Genomic DNA, 18,803 nt, shown 5'->3' with positions numbered 1-18,803 from the left:
CTTTGGAGTTGGAGAATAGACACAGTTTATAGCGGAAAGTGTCAGGCGCACACTGTGTGTGATATTGGATAAAAGCAGGCATGCTGGCTTGTAGAGAGCTGTGTACAGAAGCTTTTTTTTTTTTTTTTTTTTTTTTTGCTGGTTTCCTTTTTTGCGGTTTATGAAACTAACTGTTTTTGTGTGGGAGAGACACTTTTCTGGCAATGCATTTTAGAGAATTGTTTTAAGATAGCCCAAAGGATGTGAATGAGATGATCTTAGGCAGCTACTGATGACCTCTGCTGGCCTGGGCAGAGCCGGAGGAGCTGATCCCCTTTTCCCCCATTGATTTTATCAAACCTCAAAGCAAGATATTCTGCCTAGAGTTAAGCTACCTTAGAAGAGCATAGTCTTTTGTCTTCCTTAACATAGCCTGGCAGTGTTTAGGTTTCCCAACTATATCCCATAAATAGTCTACTACTTCAACAACTGTAGTAGTTATAGTTCCCTTGCCATAGCCAAGTTTCATGTTCACTCACACTGAGATTTTTTTTTTTTTTTTTTTTTTTAGATAAAATAACTTGTTTTTGCAGGTTGGTTGGTCAGTGTGATTCAGCCTTGATATTATTTTTATTACAGCAGCATAAATATTTACTGTTAATTAAAACAAAAAAACCAGCTCCACAGGGTTTGGACCACAGTATGTGAACAAACACAATGGATACAGAACAAAAAAAAATGATTCCCTCCCCACACACACAAATTAGCCTACACATTTAAAGAGTGTAAACTGTTGTATGGTATAAATTGATTTCTCCTTAATTTGATCCCCGAGGGACTAATGGCCATATTATAGGGTGTCTCAAAAAATGTACAATATATATACACTTTATATACAGCTGATAGTTAAATTTTCAAAATGAGATGTATTTTAATAAGCACTGTCTTTATAATTATTCAAAGTGGGAATATACATTTTTAGGGGGACACCCTGTATATTATATATAATTTCACATTCAGGAATAATTTTAGATTTGTTATACTATTACTAGTACATTTCATTCCAACCGAATTTGTTTTTCCATTCATATTTCTATTTACAATATATGTGCACCTCAAATTTAAGGAGGAGCCTAAATCCTCAATTTAAAAATACTGACATCTGACTTAAATTCTTCTTAGACATGTATTTATTAACTTCAATGAAAAACTAATTTAGACATCACTGAATTTTTATAATTAAACAATTTGAATCTTTTTGTAAAAAAAGATATGATAAAATGGTGTTATTCTACAAATTCAGATCTACTTCTACATTTCTGTTAGCGTTGGAAGCACCAGTGCATTTATAGACCTGTTGGCTTCCCCTTGAACAGAAGAAGCTAAGAGGTCATTCAAGTGTATTCTCAGATTCTCTTTCTCCTATGCAGAGGAGAAAGAGGAATATATCGATGGATGACTGTTGAAAAGACATAGATGGTTTAACCTGGGAGAAGAGAAAATTTTCCAGTCCCTTTATTGTTCTTGGACCCAAGTTTCCTATGAATGTTCATCTTTATTAACAAAGAATTATGGCTCAGTAGCTTTCCCAGTATCCAGTAAGTTTTCTTGGAGCTTACCTCATATAGTTATGTATAACAAGAAAATTACATGTAGATCAGAATGTTGCAAAAAAATATGTGTAATAAAATGTGCATATATCTCATTTATCTATTTTCATAGGTTTCAAAACTAATTTCCACACTGTAGCCAGAATGACCACATCACCCTTGCTTACTGCTTTACTGATTTGGGTATATTCTTAGCATAAATATGAAGTTGATTAGCATTATCTACAAGGAGCTGAAAGGTGTGACCTTCTTCTACCTCTCTAGCCTCATCTGGTACTATACTTATTTTTCTTGCAAGTTTTATTACTTTCTAAAACACACTGAAAGTCTGCTTCTCCCACCCAGAGGGCCTTTGTCTATCTATTTTCTCCTTCTGAAAAGCTCCTTGACGACCCTCCACATCTTTGCTTAGTTAACTCTATTCATCTTTCTGCTAATTTCTTACTTTTTCAGCCATACCATCCCTGTACTTAAGCTTCTCAAACTTGGTTAAACTGACCCCTAAGCATCTGTCTTATTTGTACATCTTATTTAGTTTTAGTTTATATTTATTTGTATGATTACTTTATTAAGTTGTCTCCTCACTTGGACTATAAATTGCATACAAGAAGGGAGAAGGTAACTCTGCTTTTTCTTACTATGGTTTCAGTATCCTTAGTTCTTGATATAGCACCTAATATATATGCAAATCAGGATTTTTGTTTTAAGTTAAAAATAAATGAAATGAGTAAATAAATTAATTTTATACTTTTTAATATATTCTAATCTCTCTCTCTCTCTGTCTCTCTCTCTCTCTGTCTCTCTCTCTCTCTCTCTCTCTCTCTCTCTCTCTCTCTCTCTATATATATATATATATATATATATATATATATATATATATATATTAGCTGAACTTGTGAAGAAATTTTTGATGCCCTGTGGGAACCTACTTTTATATTTTAACTAGTGGCCTAGTGCATGAATTTGTGCACATTGAAAGGAAATTAATTAGAAGAAATATTTTCATATCATTATTCACCCTTTCTCTATAATAGAAGTGTCAACCAAATTCATGATTCACAAATGAGGGATCAAAACACATGCAGGTGATTGGCATCAGTGAGAGCTTTATATGTATTGTGCAATGCGCAGTTAACTTAGCCTTTTATAGATATATTAGAATTAACTTAATTAGACCCACTTTATGATTTAGCTCAACTTTTTCCAGCCCAGTGAAGCACCCAGCTTCTCTTTCAGGTAATTGTCAGCAACCTAGCAACATAACACAAAGCAGATTATTATTGTAGATCATACCGGGAGAACAAAGGGTAAAATATTTCCCTACAGCAGTGTTTGACTTTATTCTGTGCAGTGAGAAAACATGAAGTCATTTTCAAGGTCCACCATTTCTTACTTCTTTTCAGTTGGGTCAAGTTTCTAAGCTTTCTAAATCTCCATTTTCTGGCTAATGAAAGAAAATAGGATTCCACTGAGTCTCCTATCTACCTACTCCAGGACTTTTGTGAGGATCAAATGAGATGAAGCATGGGAAAACGCTTCACAGACATTTGGTTAAAGTGTAAAATGTTTCCACCTGGCTATAAAGCAAGTCATGCTCCTGGACTGCAGAAACTCCAAGGAGGCTAGTTGCTAGGAAGAGGAAGGCAGGTATTGCTATGTGACATCATTACCTAGTGCCCACAGCGATTGTTTCTGGGCTGAGCTATGGGCTGCATTTTGTCCTATGGGGTCTCAGCAGTGTCAGCTGCAATTTGGTGGGCTGTGACTTGGGGGTGGTGGTGGGGCCTGTGTCCCACTTGGGGGAAGCCGACTGTTGCTTTGTGGGTGCCAGGTTCACAGTGTCCTTTCTCTGTAAATGGTCATGGCAGCTCCTATGTTGAGAGAGTGCCCCCTAGTGGTCAGTGCACATCATAGTGACTGGTCAGAAGATCAGACACTTAGCATATTAGCCATATATATTCCTGGATCAAGAAGTTCTCTCTTTTACCATGCTGAAATAAAAGCTGATTTTTAAAAAAAATCAAATTGATTAGCTAGAAAGAAAGCTGATCACTATCCTTGATACATTATTTGTTCCTTTATCAGTGAAATGTATCTCTGTCACCTTCTCAACTATCTTATTTTTCTTCTAATTTTAACTTTAGGTCATCTTTCCACTCAGTGAATCTTTAAGGGATAAAGATATTGGTAGTTTGTTTAGGACTTGGATTTGCATTGAGTATCCCAAGGTAGTCTTAAATGTCTTAGCTTTTCGGCCGACATCAGTCTTACCCTCTGGGAATCATATTCCAGAGTGGGCAAAAGTAGCTTTACAGTTGTGAGTTCAAGAAACAGTTAATGAAGCTACTCACTAATCATAAGCTGCATGTATTTTTTTTTCCATTAGGAACAACTGTAAACCTACTTTTGCTAACAAGTGCTAGCCAGCATCTCCTGAGGCTCCCTTTCTCCAAAGGGCTGCTCAGGAAATGTGGCCACTCCTAATTAAAATATGTTTAGTTTTTCAGATTACCCTGGTGCTCTCTTAGCAGGAATTAAAGGGGTTTCATAAGGAGATTGGAAGTCTCTTCTTCCACACGCACAAAAACTGGCAATCTTTGTCCCCTTTGACAGCTGGTGGCATCTTTCTGAAAAGCTTTCAAGTGATAGATCATTTCTTCATAATGAAACTGTGTGGCTCAAACACAGAGGGTTGAAATTCTTATCTTATGCTGCAGTAAAATGCTCTAATTTTAATTCACAAAAGGATTCCGTACTCTTTACTTTGGAGAGCTGTGCAATTTGCCCATAAAAAGACTGTTCAGCACCATTAGTGCATACCATAAGTGTTCACTGACATCATATTCATTAAACAGCACATCCTTATGCATAACCTCCTCAACCTCGAATGTGTTTTTTCCTTTGAAGAATGACGAATGACAAAGGGGCAAGAGAGCCCCCAAGCAATACCATTGCCTGTAAGGATGAACTTGGAAACTTTAACTTGATCCCCTCACATGAAAAAAACAAAAACAAAAACAAAAAAAAAAAACACACAAAAAAAACAACAGGTTCAATCCTTTCTTACCTAAGGCAAGACCATTTGTTTGTTGGTTTGTTAGTTTCATGGCCAATAGGGTGACCCCTGACTTCTGAGCTTCAGAGACAAATCTTTGCACAATAGAAAAATTTCATGAGGGCAATGACCAGAAAATTCCTTAAATAACATTTACTGAGAACCTACCTATCTCTTAGAGCCTATGTTAGTCCCGGAGGGTAGAGGTGATTATAGAATATTAATACAAGCCATCGTTTCTAATACTTGGAGCTAAATATCATCTGTTTCCTAACTTGATCTGATAGATTTGGGGGGGGGGGGGAGGGGAGAGGCATGGGGTAAAAGGGAAAGAATAGGGTAGGTAGTTTTGCTTTGTTTTGTTTTTAAGAGTGAAAGGGAGAAGAGCCAAGGAGGATTATATTGGGAACAATAGTTGTTCTTGGCAGGGCCAGCTACTAACCCTAGCATCAATTCCATTGCTACTCCATAGTGTTCCTGCACTCACAATGACCTCCAGCTATTCTCCCAGATCTGTAAGTGTGGTGGGGCAGTCCCTTTCTAAATCTGCCCTCCTCCCACCCCTTTCCCCAGTTTCATTCATACTTTTCTCAAACTTGTGAGCTATCTTCTTGTTTCCATTGTAGGTACACCTGAGAGCCTGGCAGAAAAAGAACGGCAGCTCTCTACCATGATTACCCAGCTGATCAGTTTACGGGAGCAGCTCCTGGCAGCGCATGACGAGCAGAAAAAACTGGCAGCCTCACAAATTGAGAAACAACGGCAGCAAATGGACCTTGCTCGCCAACAGCAAGAACAGGTGAGCCCTGCAAAGGGAGCTGACGAACTGGAGATGTCGAACGTACCAAGCTTGGCGAGCAATCACTTTGATTGGTTTATTTGTCCGAAGGGCGCCTAAAAAAGGAGAGAAAGAAGCCTTTTGGAAATCAGGGTCTTTGAGAATACCGAGGGGGATATGTAGAGGACAAAGAAAGGCATCATAGCAACTGGGCATCACTGAAATGATAACCTCCTTCCAGAACATTTGCATGTGGTCACTTACCCGGGGAAGCTGATTCACATAGGCAGGCAGCACACAGACTCCCAGTGTAGCTTAAACAGGAGTTCGTCACATCTCTCTGGGCCTTACTCTTTTCATCCAGAAAAACAGGCCTTAGGTTTAGGAAAACTTTCAGGACCTTCTAGCCCAGTGGTCGGCAAACTCATTAGTCAACAGAGCCAAATATTAACAGTACGATTGAAATTTCTTTTGAGAGCCATTTTTTTAAAACTTAAGCTGTATAGGTAGGTACACTGTTATTAACTTAATGAGGGTACTTCTAAGCTGGCCTTTGCTAAAAATGCAAAGGGCCAAAGAGCCACAGTTTGCCGACCACTGTTGTAGCCCATGGATCCAATGATTTTTCTCTGACTTTAAAACTAGAGTCACACATCTGTTTTCCCAGAATAGCCCCAGTTAATGCCTGTTTTCCAAAATAAGTATTAATAATCCCCCTTCCACTTGCAAAAGTTGTCCTGCTTTGGATGCTAAATTATATGGTCACTCTATTTGTAGCACAGGTAAATCATTGGGAAAAAAATTAGCACATGGCTCCTATAAGGATTTTATTTCATTGATTCAGAAGTGAGAAAGAAGAAAAAATAGCAAAGTTTAAATATATGTGTTTTTAAATAAATCGCTCTCCCAAATGTTTTTCCTGTCTCGTAAGAGTACATTAATCTAACACAGTGATCCTATAGAGCAGTCCCTGGTGCTTTAGATCAGACAGACCCAAATTAATGTGCAGTTTTTAGGAATCTGACATTATTACTGGAATTATCTTTTCAGTTAAATGTATTTTATAGGGGTATATAGAGCAATATATGCTCTGTTGATTTTAATGAGTTGTGACGTCTGGTATTTTATATGCTTGAATATTTGCCCACGTGTAGAAATATGGACTCAGCCCCTAATGGAAAATAACATAAAGGAACACTGTAAAAAATCAGAAGTTAGAATGTCATTTAGCCATCCAGAGATGACACAGTAATTAACTATTGACACTTGTGAATAAGCTAGCACAAATTAATCTTGACACATTTGCAGACGAGTGATATCTTACAGTGAACACTTTGTAATTATATTTCAAAATGAAAATTAAATGACACTTAAAACTAGGTTGTCATGCTCAATGAAGCGAGCATGTAGCTCAACCGATTGGCAAATAAAATTCAGAATTTGAGCCACATGGTGCTTATGTACCATACTTCACTGTGTCAAACCCACACATCTAGAGTGGATGATAGTAATTGCACTGTGGTGTTCTAGAGGCATTTCTGTGCAGCACTTTATCATTTAGGAGGGACCATCAATATTAGATGCCTCGTGGTGTTTCACTGGTTTGCTAAGAGGAAATAAATATTCAGAGGATACAGCATCTAAACCTAGAGTCACAGAGTGAGCTGTCCATTTTCTTTAAAAAATAATTAATTAATTTTTATTCTTCAATTACAGTTGACATACAATATTATATTAGTTTCAGGTGTACACCCCAGTGATTAGACATTATATAACTTACTAAATTATCATCCCAATAATTCTCATACCCATCTGACACCATGCATAGAGTGGGTATTATACATTTATTGACTATATTCCCCATGCTGTACTTTACATCTGCAAATATATTTGTAACAACCAATTTGTGCTTTTTAATCTCTTCACCTTTTTCACCCATCCCCCCCCAAAAAAAAAAAAAAAATTCTATGTCCTTTTCTGATTTGAATGGTGACAAGCAAAGTGGGCCTTTTCAACCTGATTAGCTATCATTTCCTCTTTGCTTATAAAGTTTTGGGGAGGAATGATCCCGTTTCTAAAACTGTTAGGGACAGCTTTCCATGACTTCCAGAGTGAGCTAGTCATTTCCAGAAACCTTAAAGCAGGGGTCTTCAAACTACGGCCCGGGGGCCACATGCGGCCCGCAGAGGAGTCTGATCCTGCCTGCCAGGTTTTTCGGGCAGTGAGCGCAGCAGAGGTGCTACAGTAGGAATTAGTAGTTCATATAGTCCGGCCCTCCAGCTCTCTGAGGGACCGTGATCTGGCCCCCACTTTAAAAAGTTTGAGGACCCCTGCCTTAAAGCAACATTTGGTAGCATAATGCTATTTTGTCATCTTCTATTGAAAGGAAATCTGATTTGGGCGTTTCCCTCTGCTCTAGGCTAAAGCATCAAAAAGATTCAAAGCATAAACCTGGGGGTTGATCCACACTTGTTTTCCCTCCGCACATTGCCCATTCCAGAATACTGGCTTTTGGAAACAGAAAAACAAATAGGAAACAAGTAAACAACAACCCCATACCTATAAATCTTGCCTAAAGGGCAGCACTAAAAAAGTCTTCTAAGTCCTCCCTGGCCACTTTCTCTCTGGCTTTCTAAGTTGGAGTGTCTTCTAAGGGGCATCCCCCTCAGCTCAGCTTTTAAGGCAATAAGCAGACTGATGCCTTCATGTTTTATAGCAAACACCTGCTCTCCTGAGTCAGTCTTCAGTGAGGCTTGCATGAAGTGGTTAATATTTCTTTTCCTAGACCAGATGATGTGTTAGGGTGTTGAATTTGATTGTTGGGTGAAGCAAGAGACTGTAACACATTACCCTCAAAAGGAGAACTAGATAGATATTAAATTTTGTTTTTAAAATGCTTTATACATCACAAAGAGATGTTTGTAACAAATTTTGACATTTTGCTGTGTATTCTTGATATTCCCTTGAAGATATTTGTCTTATCAGTCCTGAGAGTCCTTATATCAGAAAACGTTTCACCAAAGTCAATTGTATTATATAATTAATAAAAAGTTCTTTCCTGTCTCTGCATACAGATTTTACTTTTGTAGTCCAAATTCAGCTCCTTAGGAACAGGAAGCCATAGTTTTTCCATATTTATTCTCCAAGGGTCAGATTTTGAAACTCCCATTCTTTCCAGGTAATGGGTGCAGATAGAGGAGCTGCTCGCAAATGTACAAGGGGTAGCTCTCACCTGCAGATGAAGAGCTAGGGGTAAGCAGAGAAGTGGCATCTGTTTGAAATTTTCCTTTTCTCCAAATTTCTGGTTCTGCCTCTCTCACTTGATAGGAACTCGTGAACATAGAAATGCAGTAAAACATTCTTGTAATACCAGGAGAGATACCCGAGGTAATGGCAAAGGTGTAAGCATTTCATTTCAACTTAATGTAACTTTATTTCTGATAGATTGCAAGACAACAGCAGCAACTTCTGCAACAGCAGCACAAAATTAATCTCCTGCAGCAACAGATCCAGGTCAGTGTATTTTATTACTCTCGTCTGATTATACTCACAGACTTTCCTCCTTGAAAATGGAATTTAAAATGCTGCCAATGTACCCCTCTCTTATAAACAGCACCGAAGTAGTTACTCTCAAGGATGTTGTGTACCACGGTATAAGTGGATGCAGGAAATACCACCTAAGTGGTGGTCTAGAGCATTCTTTTCTGACGTGATGCGTATGCAGGAAAAAACCTTATCTTTTCTTCTTTCTGCCATTTGCCTGACAGAACCTAGTGGAAACCTAGTGGTTTCCAAGGTAGCGTACACATGCCATTTTGATTGCCACAAGCCAATTTCTGCTTTGTGTTTCACCATCTAACAGTATCACGGGGAGAAGCGTGTGCTTGTTTACTTGTTAGTATTCTCTGATTGGGCCAGTTATGAGAAGAATCTTATGACCTGGGAAAAGGTTGGTAATAATTGATTAGTTCTTTAACAGCTATCACTTGCATTTCTGTTAGATGATGCTGAGGGGAATCTAAAGATTAATGAATAATTGTCTGTCTGTAGGAGCTTATAGTCAAGAAAGGAAGAATAACTTGTCTCTGAATCATTGTAACACAATTTAGAAATTCTCTTTTTTTTGTTGTGGCAGGGTAACCCTGTATATAGATCTTGATGACAATGGCATGAGAAGGAATTTTGATTTCTGTCTTTCCTTTAGACACATGGTGGTTAATTCAGCTCATGGCTATTTCAGATAGGTAGGGGATTAGTCTCCATTTCTGAATAGGAACATAGGTATGGTTGTCTGGGGATTGATACTCAGAAATACCGATGCCAGAGTTATATGTACTCACCACAGCCTCTGTGGTTTCTGTTGGCTGCTGCGGCTGTTTTCTAACCACTGGGATCTGTGATTCCGCCTAGTTGGGGCAGTATATTCTGAATTGCATTATGCCTATCCTTGAGATTAATATTATTACACCTTCCTGTATTCTTAAGAAAACATTCACATAATATTGTAGCTTACTCTAATCTTCTTCCTTACTGATGAAAGCCAGTGATTTCAATGTAGATTCTGCTTCATTTTTGTTAATCACCCTTAGTGTCTCAGGTAGCACTCACTGCATTTAAAATAATGATTAAGTGCCTGAAGAAGTACCTGTACCTGATTTGGCTATCTTCATGAGGAGGTTTTAACCAGTGGTTTGTTGTGATGGTTGTTTTAAAATTAGTTCTGATTTCACATTTTGTATTCAAGTGAGTATGTCCAGCTATCTTCACGAGGGAGGTTTTAACCAGGGGTTTGTTGTTGTGGTGGCTGTTTTAAAATTAGTTCTGATTCTATATTCCATACTCAAGTCTATGTGTTTCAAAGTAAAGGGCCCAAATGCAGAAGAAATGGAATGTCTCTGGCATTTTTGACAGCCAGCCTTCACAATTAAATCTTGGAATACTCATCCCGGTATCTCTTTTATAACTCATGCTGAGATACTTAATTAAATAACTGTCCAGGTGTTCCCTTGTTCTGTCCTTATTAGAATTTTCAGTGTGTCTCCCATTACTAAGGTCAGGATTTTTAGCCTGTGGCTTCCTACATTTTTCTCTAGTTCCTTCTCTAAGAACTCAGTGGGTGTTAAATAACCTGATCATTTAGTTCTCTCTGTTTCTCATATTTGTAAAGTAGGAATGGAAGAAGTTCTCCATGCTCCCATGTCAGTTACTTATTATTAATGTTTTTATTGCTTCTTTATTACTCACTTCTTCATTTATTTTGAATATATTTCACTTTTTAGTTCAATGTTGTTTATATTAAGTGACCATTTTAATAGTGGTACCGAGGCTGTCAGATGAATAGCAACCAATTCAGAGTATTTTTATGAAATACTATTGCTGTTTATTGATTACATATGATTTTATAGTCACAGCTTGCCTATATGAAATTGATGTCTTTTTCTGGAAACTTGATCTTAAAATATTACTCATTAGATTATTCAATGTGAAAATATAGGGAAAAAGTTGGCCCAGGTTTTTCAATAGAAGTTTAATTGCCTTTAAGATTTGTGTATATTTCTCATTGTTAAATTTATAGAAATTGAAGCTGATCAGCACTTGATCTCAGGACTTTATGTTATAAAATCACAGAGAGATTTAAAGTGTCAGTTATATTCATTTTAGAAATATAGGATTCTTTGTAACCAGAATTCACATTGTAAAAAATAAGAGGAAGCAATAACCTGTATTTACAGTTCTCTATTCTGAGCTACTTTTCACTGCATAGCATGTCAGTATTTATCTTATCAGTATGAGACCATTTACAGAATTTTTCAAATGCTAAAATACTCACACAAGTATTCATCTCTGACACTTAAAAAGTGGGTATTTAATATTATGAACTTTAGTTATTTTTTGAAAGGGAATGGGTTAACTGTATTTTCAAAAATGGCTTTTGACAAGCCATAGACATGATCAAATTTAGGAGAGAGATTATTGTTGGGCTAATTTTTAATATATATGTTTTTGAGCAAAACATGAGACTTAAGAGATGTTTTGAACATTTCATTTTCTATCATGAAAGAAACATTCTCCCTTTTGAATACAAAACATAACTAAGTAAAATAAGATAATTAATACAAAACCTAACTTCTCTTCTGAAAGCAAATGAATATGGAGACCATTTGCACAAGCTTGAAATTTTAACTTTTCTTAAAATCTTGAGCTAACATGGTCAGCAAGATTGAGCCTTGGCAATTGGCTATGAATAATGAGGGTCAGGTTCTTATAGTCAAGATTATTTTTCACATCTAGTTCAGAATACTCACTTCTGAATTAGTTTTGTTGTTTTGGAATTTGCAACCTGTAGTAGAAAGAAAGAAAAGATGTCTAACCTTTAGTAATAATACATCTGGGCCTATTATAGTGGAAAGAAATGAAAACCTGAATGGTTTGCACAAATTTAAAAGCAGGATTTTTCATTAGAAATACGAAAAGGCATAATTTAGGAGATAGTATTGTAATGCTATTTTGCAGGCTTATTTTGTTTGCACTCATTCAAAAGTTATATATGCAGTTAAATAATTTCATTTACATATTTTCTTCCTTGAATATCATTTTTTAAGATAATTTGCCTTGGTAAAATCTAACTGAAATTTTAAAGGCATACTGTTAAGACCGTGTAGGCCTTATAAGATGAATGATTTTGAGAACTAATGTTTTTATTTTTTGATGAGTCAGTTTTTACCATTTTAAAAAATCAGGTTAATAACTAAACAATTATTAAAAATGCTTTAATATTAACAGATCTTTAAGGAGGCTGTTTGCTTAGTGAATTCAAATCCCTCTGTTTGTGCTTGGGGGAGAAATAGTGATTCCTCTAATTTGTTACATATTAAGTAATTCCTGCCATGTGAGCCCAGAAAAAGTTAGATGTTTTTGCTTTTTCTAGAACAAATATAGCACAGTTTTTATCAACTCTATGGAAAGCAAAACTAATAAATCATGGAATATGGATCCTTGGAGTTGGGAATGTTGAGTCTCATGCTATAATTCCAAAGGACAGATAACAGCTTCAGTGATTTCATCCCACTTCTTCCACCCATTGCACTATATGCTTCTTAGCTAGTCTCTTGAAGAATTTTATTTATTGGTTATGTTGATTAGAAAACAAAATTTATTTTTAACCCATTGGACATATGAAAACATGCAGTATTGTAATCAACTACAATATTATATGTACAGAGTGGGCAAAAGTAGGTTTATAGCTATAATACAAATAAATAACACAATAGGTAATAAATAATAATGTAAGAATAAACTATTTCAGGTGTTTATAACTATAAACATACTGTTGTCCACCCCTGTTAGTCTAGTCTAAGCAAACAGAAAATATTTTATAGATCCTTATTTTTTTTGCTCCATCCATATAGTTATTCATTTACCATTATTTGACCATGTCATGGTTTTTAAATCCAGAGACAATACTCTTTGTGGACACAACACACCACATTCTTTGGTTTTGATAGCATGTCAGTAGGAACACATTTAATGATGGCATTTTACTGCTAGATCCTGCTCATTAAAATATCTTTGTGAGAAACTTACTTCTGCAGGCATGAATGGTGTTATCTAATTATCCATGTCTGTTCAGACACTGATTTTAGTCTTATTCAAGCAGCTTGTGTTATGTGCTATATAGGGAGTGTCCTTGCTTTGTATCACTGACCGAGCAACAATGGTCTCTTAAGAATGCACTGGCTCATTGGGATTTTATTTGGCTTGCTGGGTCAAAGCCAATGATTTAGTCAACTCATACACATCCACCATCTAAGGTGTAATTGTGAAACTTGACATTCTTAGCTCTTTGTTAATCTTTATGGTTAATATACAATATTAACTGGCCTCCCCTCATATTTTAATATGTCCCTTAATTGGTGAACTCACTCGGTGGAAGGATTATACTACCTTATGCAGATATCCATGGTCTTGTCCAAAACTTTCTCTTTTAAAAGCTGTAGTATATGCTGCTTCTGTCCAAAACCAATTCTTTGTTTATTCAGTGACACCTCGTTCTTCCTAAAGGTGTATGAGTATTTCATCCATAGTGTTTTCTATTTTGTTATAATCCTGTGTGCTTTTCGTATATTTTGTCTCTGTGTGTTTGTCACATGGTAGAACATCATTAAATGTGTGTTCTTCTTTTTCCCCCCATTAATCTGGAGATGTTAATATTATAAGCTAGGAGGTGATTGTTCTTAAACCATTAAATAGAATAATTTGAGATGTACTCTCACCTTTTAAGAAGATAAACTTAGCATTTTGTTTCCTTCAATATGATTAACTACAGGCATTTCTGGTATCTGCTGAGCAGAATAAGGACTCCCATTTCTGTGAAGTAGTTGTCTAAAGATCAGAAATAATTACTTTATACATTAGCCTTCATGGCCTGCATGACCTGGTTAATTAATTTTTTTCTAGGATAATAATAATAGATAGATAGATATATTTGGAGATGTGCTTCATCATTAAGTATCTAATTGACCTCTAACTTTAAGAGCTGGACCTTGCCTTTATTGTCTTTTGGAGATGGCTGACGCGCCAAGCGGAAAAACTGAGGAGAGCCAGGAGCCTTACAGTCTCACACAGTCCCTCTGTCTTTTGTCGTATCTCTTTGTTAACTGTATTTAGCGTTGATAAACAAAAAGCAATTACAGTGCTCCTGTTTTGGCTCTAGCGAATAGTCCTTTTTTTGTGTGTTATTGATCAGGTAACTGATCTCCTTCCAACTGCCTCTGAAAGGACCAAATAAACCCATTGGAAGTAACCTGATACTTCTGTTGGCACTGTACATGTATCTGAAACACTCTTGCAATGAAATGAGGGTTATAAACAAAGCTTAGAAGTTTGGGATTAGCCCCTAGCTTCAGCAAGCCCTTAAAATATTTTGTAATTCTATCTTCAATCATGAATTAGCCAGGAAAAAACAGACCCTCTCTCCTCTATTTTTTTTGCTGTATGCTGTTTTTAATTGCCCACAGGCAGGCTGTTGTGATCTTCTTTGGAAGTTTAAAACCAAGATAAAAAATGCAAATCTAATTATTTCTTTTATGTAATCTAATTAACTTTTAAAGTAATGATAGATGCTCCATCGCTTGCCTCAAACATTTTAATAGTGAAATTTCTGAATTCTAAAGAATAGGTAAAGCTACTATACCTCACGAATAGCAAAGGCTTTCACAGCTAAAAATATAATTATTATTGTGGGTCAGAAACTTTGCGTTAGTTAATCACATGAGACTGTTTGGTACAGTTGGAAGTGGATCTAGAAATAAGAAGAGGTGGCACCTATGAGCCACTACATGGGATTATCAAGCAACTTGCTACCTGTTTTCTAAATGTGGCCTTATGGCAAAGATCTCATTCAGCAGACCAGAACCTGGTGTGAATTCCAGTGCTTTTCAGGGGCTGTCCCTCAGATTCTCCAGCCCCCGCTAGCTGACCCCTTCTTCTCTATCTTATCTGCATGGGCTTATCTCTCAGATTCCACACCCCAGCTCTCTCTCAAACAAATGATACTAAAATTTCAGGGAATCCAAAGTCTTTGCAGCTTTCTGGGTTTGATGAAAAAGGGAAGGTGTCTTACCTCTTCAGAGGCGGGAGAGTTTGGTGAAGAGTGGGCACAGGATCCCGGTGGTGCCAGCATGTGACATTCCATAACAGTGAACCAGGGTCCCCATAGAAAAGGTGTCTCTTCTGTTTTGTTCTTCATCTCTCTGACTGTACTGAGGGCTCAGTGTAGTGCTAGTTTTAATACCTTTTAGGATGTGCTAATCTCTCTTTGTAGGAGAGAGAGATTGATCATCTTAGTCTGGAGCCTTTGGAGGCAATCATGTTTAATTAGAATTTAAATAAAATAAAATAAAACTTTCGTTTCTCATGGTTATCTGGTTATCTTCTATTTATGACAAGTGATTTTAGTTTTCCACTTGAGGGAGTGATGTAAAGTTTGCTTTTGAAATAAATGTAATTAGCTTCCCCCGCCCCCATCACCAAAAAAAAAAAAAAGAAGCAATTTAAATAACAACCTTAAGCAAACAGAAATTGGGCACTTGAATAAGGCAAAAATTATGAAGGCAGTTCTTTCATAATGGAATTTTGTGAAACCCTTGAAAGAGCACTGCACTAAGAGGTGTTAAATGTTCCACCTCCTCCTCCACGTCTTCACTTTCACAGAATGTTGAACCTGAAAACATCACCTCCAGGTCTTCCTGATTCTCATTCACTGATGGGGGGAGGGTGGGAGGGTGGATCCAGCTATTCCTGTTGGATAACAATACAGTGAGTTTATCATTAAGTTAAATTTAAAAATAATCCTGAGATTGTTTCCCACCCCCTGCTTTCTTTGGCATTAAAATGCTCTTTCTATTTGTGAAGTAAAGGTGATAATAAGTGCTTTGTGTTTTATTTCTTTTGCTTTCCAGTAACTTTACTTGGTAAAATAAAACATTTCCAAATATGTGTAGGTCCCCACTTTTGTGTTTCTTAGAAATGTCTTTGAAACTTTTTGAAACAAATCCTTTACTTACACAAGGAAACTGAGGCACAGACCACAGACTTGTCCAAGCATAAAAGCTAAATATTGTCAGAGCCATGAGTGGAGCCCAGCTCTCTGGACACCAATTCTAGTTCTGTTTTTAACATTCCAGGTTGTGTCTCACCTTGCCCTTATTTGTGACTTGAATAAATTTTAGTGCACTTTAATTTTCTGTTTTGCAAAATGTGGATAATAGTATCTAACATCTAAAACCTCATTATAGTCCCTTTACCTTTAAGTGTAAAAAAAGAGGAAGATTTGTTATTAGAATTAGTTTATACCCAGAACTACTACAGCAGTGAGTACATACCCACAAGGAAAGAGATAAAAAGAACATAATTGGAATCTTTTTGTAGGTTAGTATGAAATGTATTCATGGCTGAGTGACTCGTGGTATTTACATATAATTATATTACTTTAGTTAATTATATTACTTTCTGGGGGCTTTAACGCGATGTGCCTCTCTATGGAGGGTCAGTCACCTTTAGTGTTAGTACCTTTTTGTGCAGCTACCTTCTCCAGTTGACATGGTGACAGCATTTGATTCCAGTGGTTCTCAATCTTTGTTGTACCTTGTAATCACTTGGAAGCCCTTTAAAAATACTAATGCCTAGGTCCCATTCCAGAAATTCTGGCTTAATTGGTCTGGGTACAGTCCCAGATGGTGACTGTTAAAAGCTCTTTGGATGATTCCAGAGGGCAGTCAGGATTGAGAAATACTGCTTTATACAGTAATGCAGATTAAATTATTCTAAGTTATTTGGACTATCTATCTATTTATGTATTTTTCTACATATCTACCTTCCTACCAACCTATAGATAGAGGTTTGGGTCATAAGCAAATAATTCTTGAGTAGCTGAAATACACTTTTGACTTTGGTTATAGCTATTTTACTTAATAGCTAGAAAGCATATAATAGACTATGGTTCAGACAGTTTTAATAAATTTTGTTAAGTCTAGTAACTTGATTTTTATTTATATGTAGGTGTACTCGAAAGATAAAAAAGTGTTGATTTCAGATTTGTATCTTTGGGAGAGATATTTAAAAGTACATCATAGTTTTTCATAATAAGATAAGGATTTTTAGAAAATAAATTCTCAGATGCCATTTGACTTCTGTTATCTAAATAGGATGAATTTTGACCCAGGAAATCAATTTTTTTTATTGTGTTTAAAAAATATTCTCTATGTAATTAACTAGAGCTTGACATAGGTGAGGGATGTATGAATGTGAATATACTTTTAAACTATGTGTACATGTAAGTAGACGGTATAGAGGATAAGATGCATTATTTCAGAGTGTATTCAATTAAAAAACTTTATAGAACCAGCACAGGTATTGGAGACAAATAAATCAAGATTTAAATTTCAGTTATACTACTTATTAGCTCTGTAATTGTTTTGCTACTTATTAGCTGTGAGGTAATTACTTAATGTCTCCGAACCTGAGTGTCATTATTCCTAAACGATGTATAATATTGAAACCTTACTAGTTGATTAGTGATCATTGTATAAAGCCCCTAGTAAATGCTGAATGCATAATGTCTATCACTATTATTATTGGTGTGACTATTGTTGTTCTTACATACTAAGTAAGGAATAATTTCAGAGGCCCTTATAAACATACATGTACATATTTTGTATCAGCATGTGTAGGTATGTTTGTATCTATATACACATTTATAATTAGAACTCACAGATTTGTGATGTGAATATAGGATAGTCAATGTGGATACACTTTGATAAATTATTCTCATCATGCTAATCTAGAGGGGGAAAAAGAGCAATGATTTTCTCTGGCTACCAAGTGAGAGGAATTTCAGTTGTCAGTGAGAGGAAAAGTAAGGTTTATCAGGCACTCAGAAATGGTTGGCCAAGAATGAGCTAGAGCTGCTAGAGATTGTCTAAGAGAAAGCATGGCATTTTATCCTGGAAAATAGGGTCAGATTCTGACCTTTCACACTAAAATGGCTTTTCTATTAGATCAGTAGTGCTTGTGAAGTTAGAGAGATAGTAAATGAACCTCTCCACTTTATTTCATAACCTTAAAAACTCACAGATAAAGTTATGTGATGTAGCAGTACAAAATGCAAAAGTCTTTCTTGTTTAAAATAAAGTTGTTCATATAAATCTTATGTACGCCATCTCCTGTAAGTCAAGCATTTGCCCCGCTTTTGTGAATTATGTCTATACTTAGAATTTAAGAAGTTAAACAGTATGCATACCAGACTTGAGAGATGGGAAATAAAAATTGATATACTGTGTGACACTTGATATAGCACAGGGAAATATTTTTTAAATTCTGAAGGGATGTACTGACATAACCATTTTTAATTCACATAAGGTAACTCCAACTCGAAGTTATTAATGTTTAGAGTCAAACATTTTTAACTTGTTTAAAATAAAAGAAAATAAATGATGCAAAAGGTGTAATGCCTCACTGTGAGATACTAAATTCATTTTATCCACCACCCAATCCATTAAGAATATATTAAAGTTGTAATATTTAATAACAAAAGTTAAGGAACTCATAGGTCAGAGTAAAGGGTCAAGTCCTCTCAGTCAGGTCAAGGTCATGACTTTTGTTAAACCTATACTTTGCTGGAAGATTTTCCTCTTAAAACATATACAGATGAATTTGCTATGTGGTTGAGATTAGGGCAGATGGAGAGGGCTTTCAGTGAGACTGACTTGGCTGTGCTTGAACTTGTTGACAAGGTGGACAAACTGTTCTAAAGAACTCTAACAGGCCAGGTGTATTTTGTACTGTAATAGCATCCTTCATTTCCCAGCCACATGAAATTTGG

The 18,803-nt window shown here is 36.2% G+C and overlaps 1 protein-coding gene across 8 annotated transcripts in view; it reads left to right on the top strand.

Annotated features, from left to right (window-relative positions):
- SOX6 (SRY-box transcription factor 6) overlaps window positions 1–18,803 on the top strand; it is a 522,879-nt gene that overhangs the window by 337,289 nt on the left and 166,787 nt on the right. For all 8 annotated transcript variants that reach the window (XM_084895473.1, XM_084895470.1, XM_084895466.1 and 5 more), the window contains 2 exons: window positions 5,271–5,443; window positions 8,867–8,935. In XM_084895473.1, the coding sequence (XP_084751599.1) occupies window positions 5,271–5,443; window positions 8,867–8,935 (242 nt within the window). The remainder of the gene's footprint in view (window positions 1–5,270; window positions 5,444–8,866; window positions 8,936–18,803) is intronic.

The sequence above is a fragment of the Pipistrellus hanaki genome (genome assembly GCF_964339955.1).
Source record: "Pipistrellus hanaki genome assembly, chromosome: 9".
NCBI classification, from domain to species: Eukaryota; Metazoa; Chordata; class Mammalia; order Chiroptera; family Vespertilionidae; genus Pipistrellus; species Pipistrellus hanaki.
The sequence above is the reverse complement of the archived record's forward strand: the minus strand, read 5'-3'. Positions and strand labels throughout refer to the sequence as shown.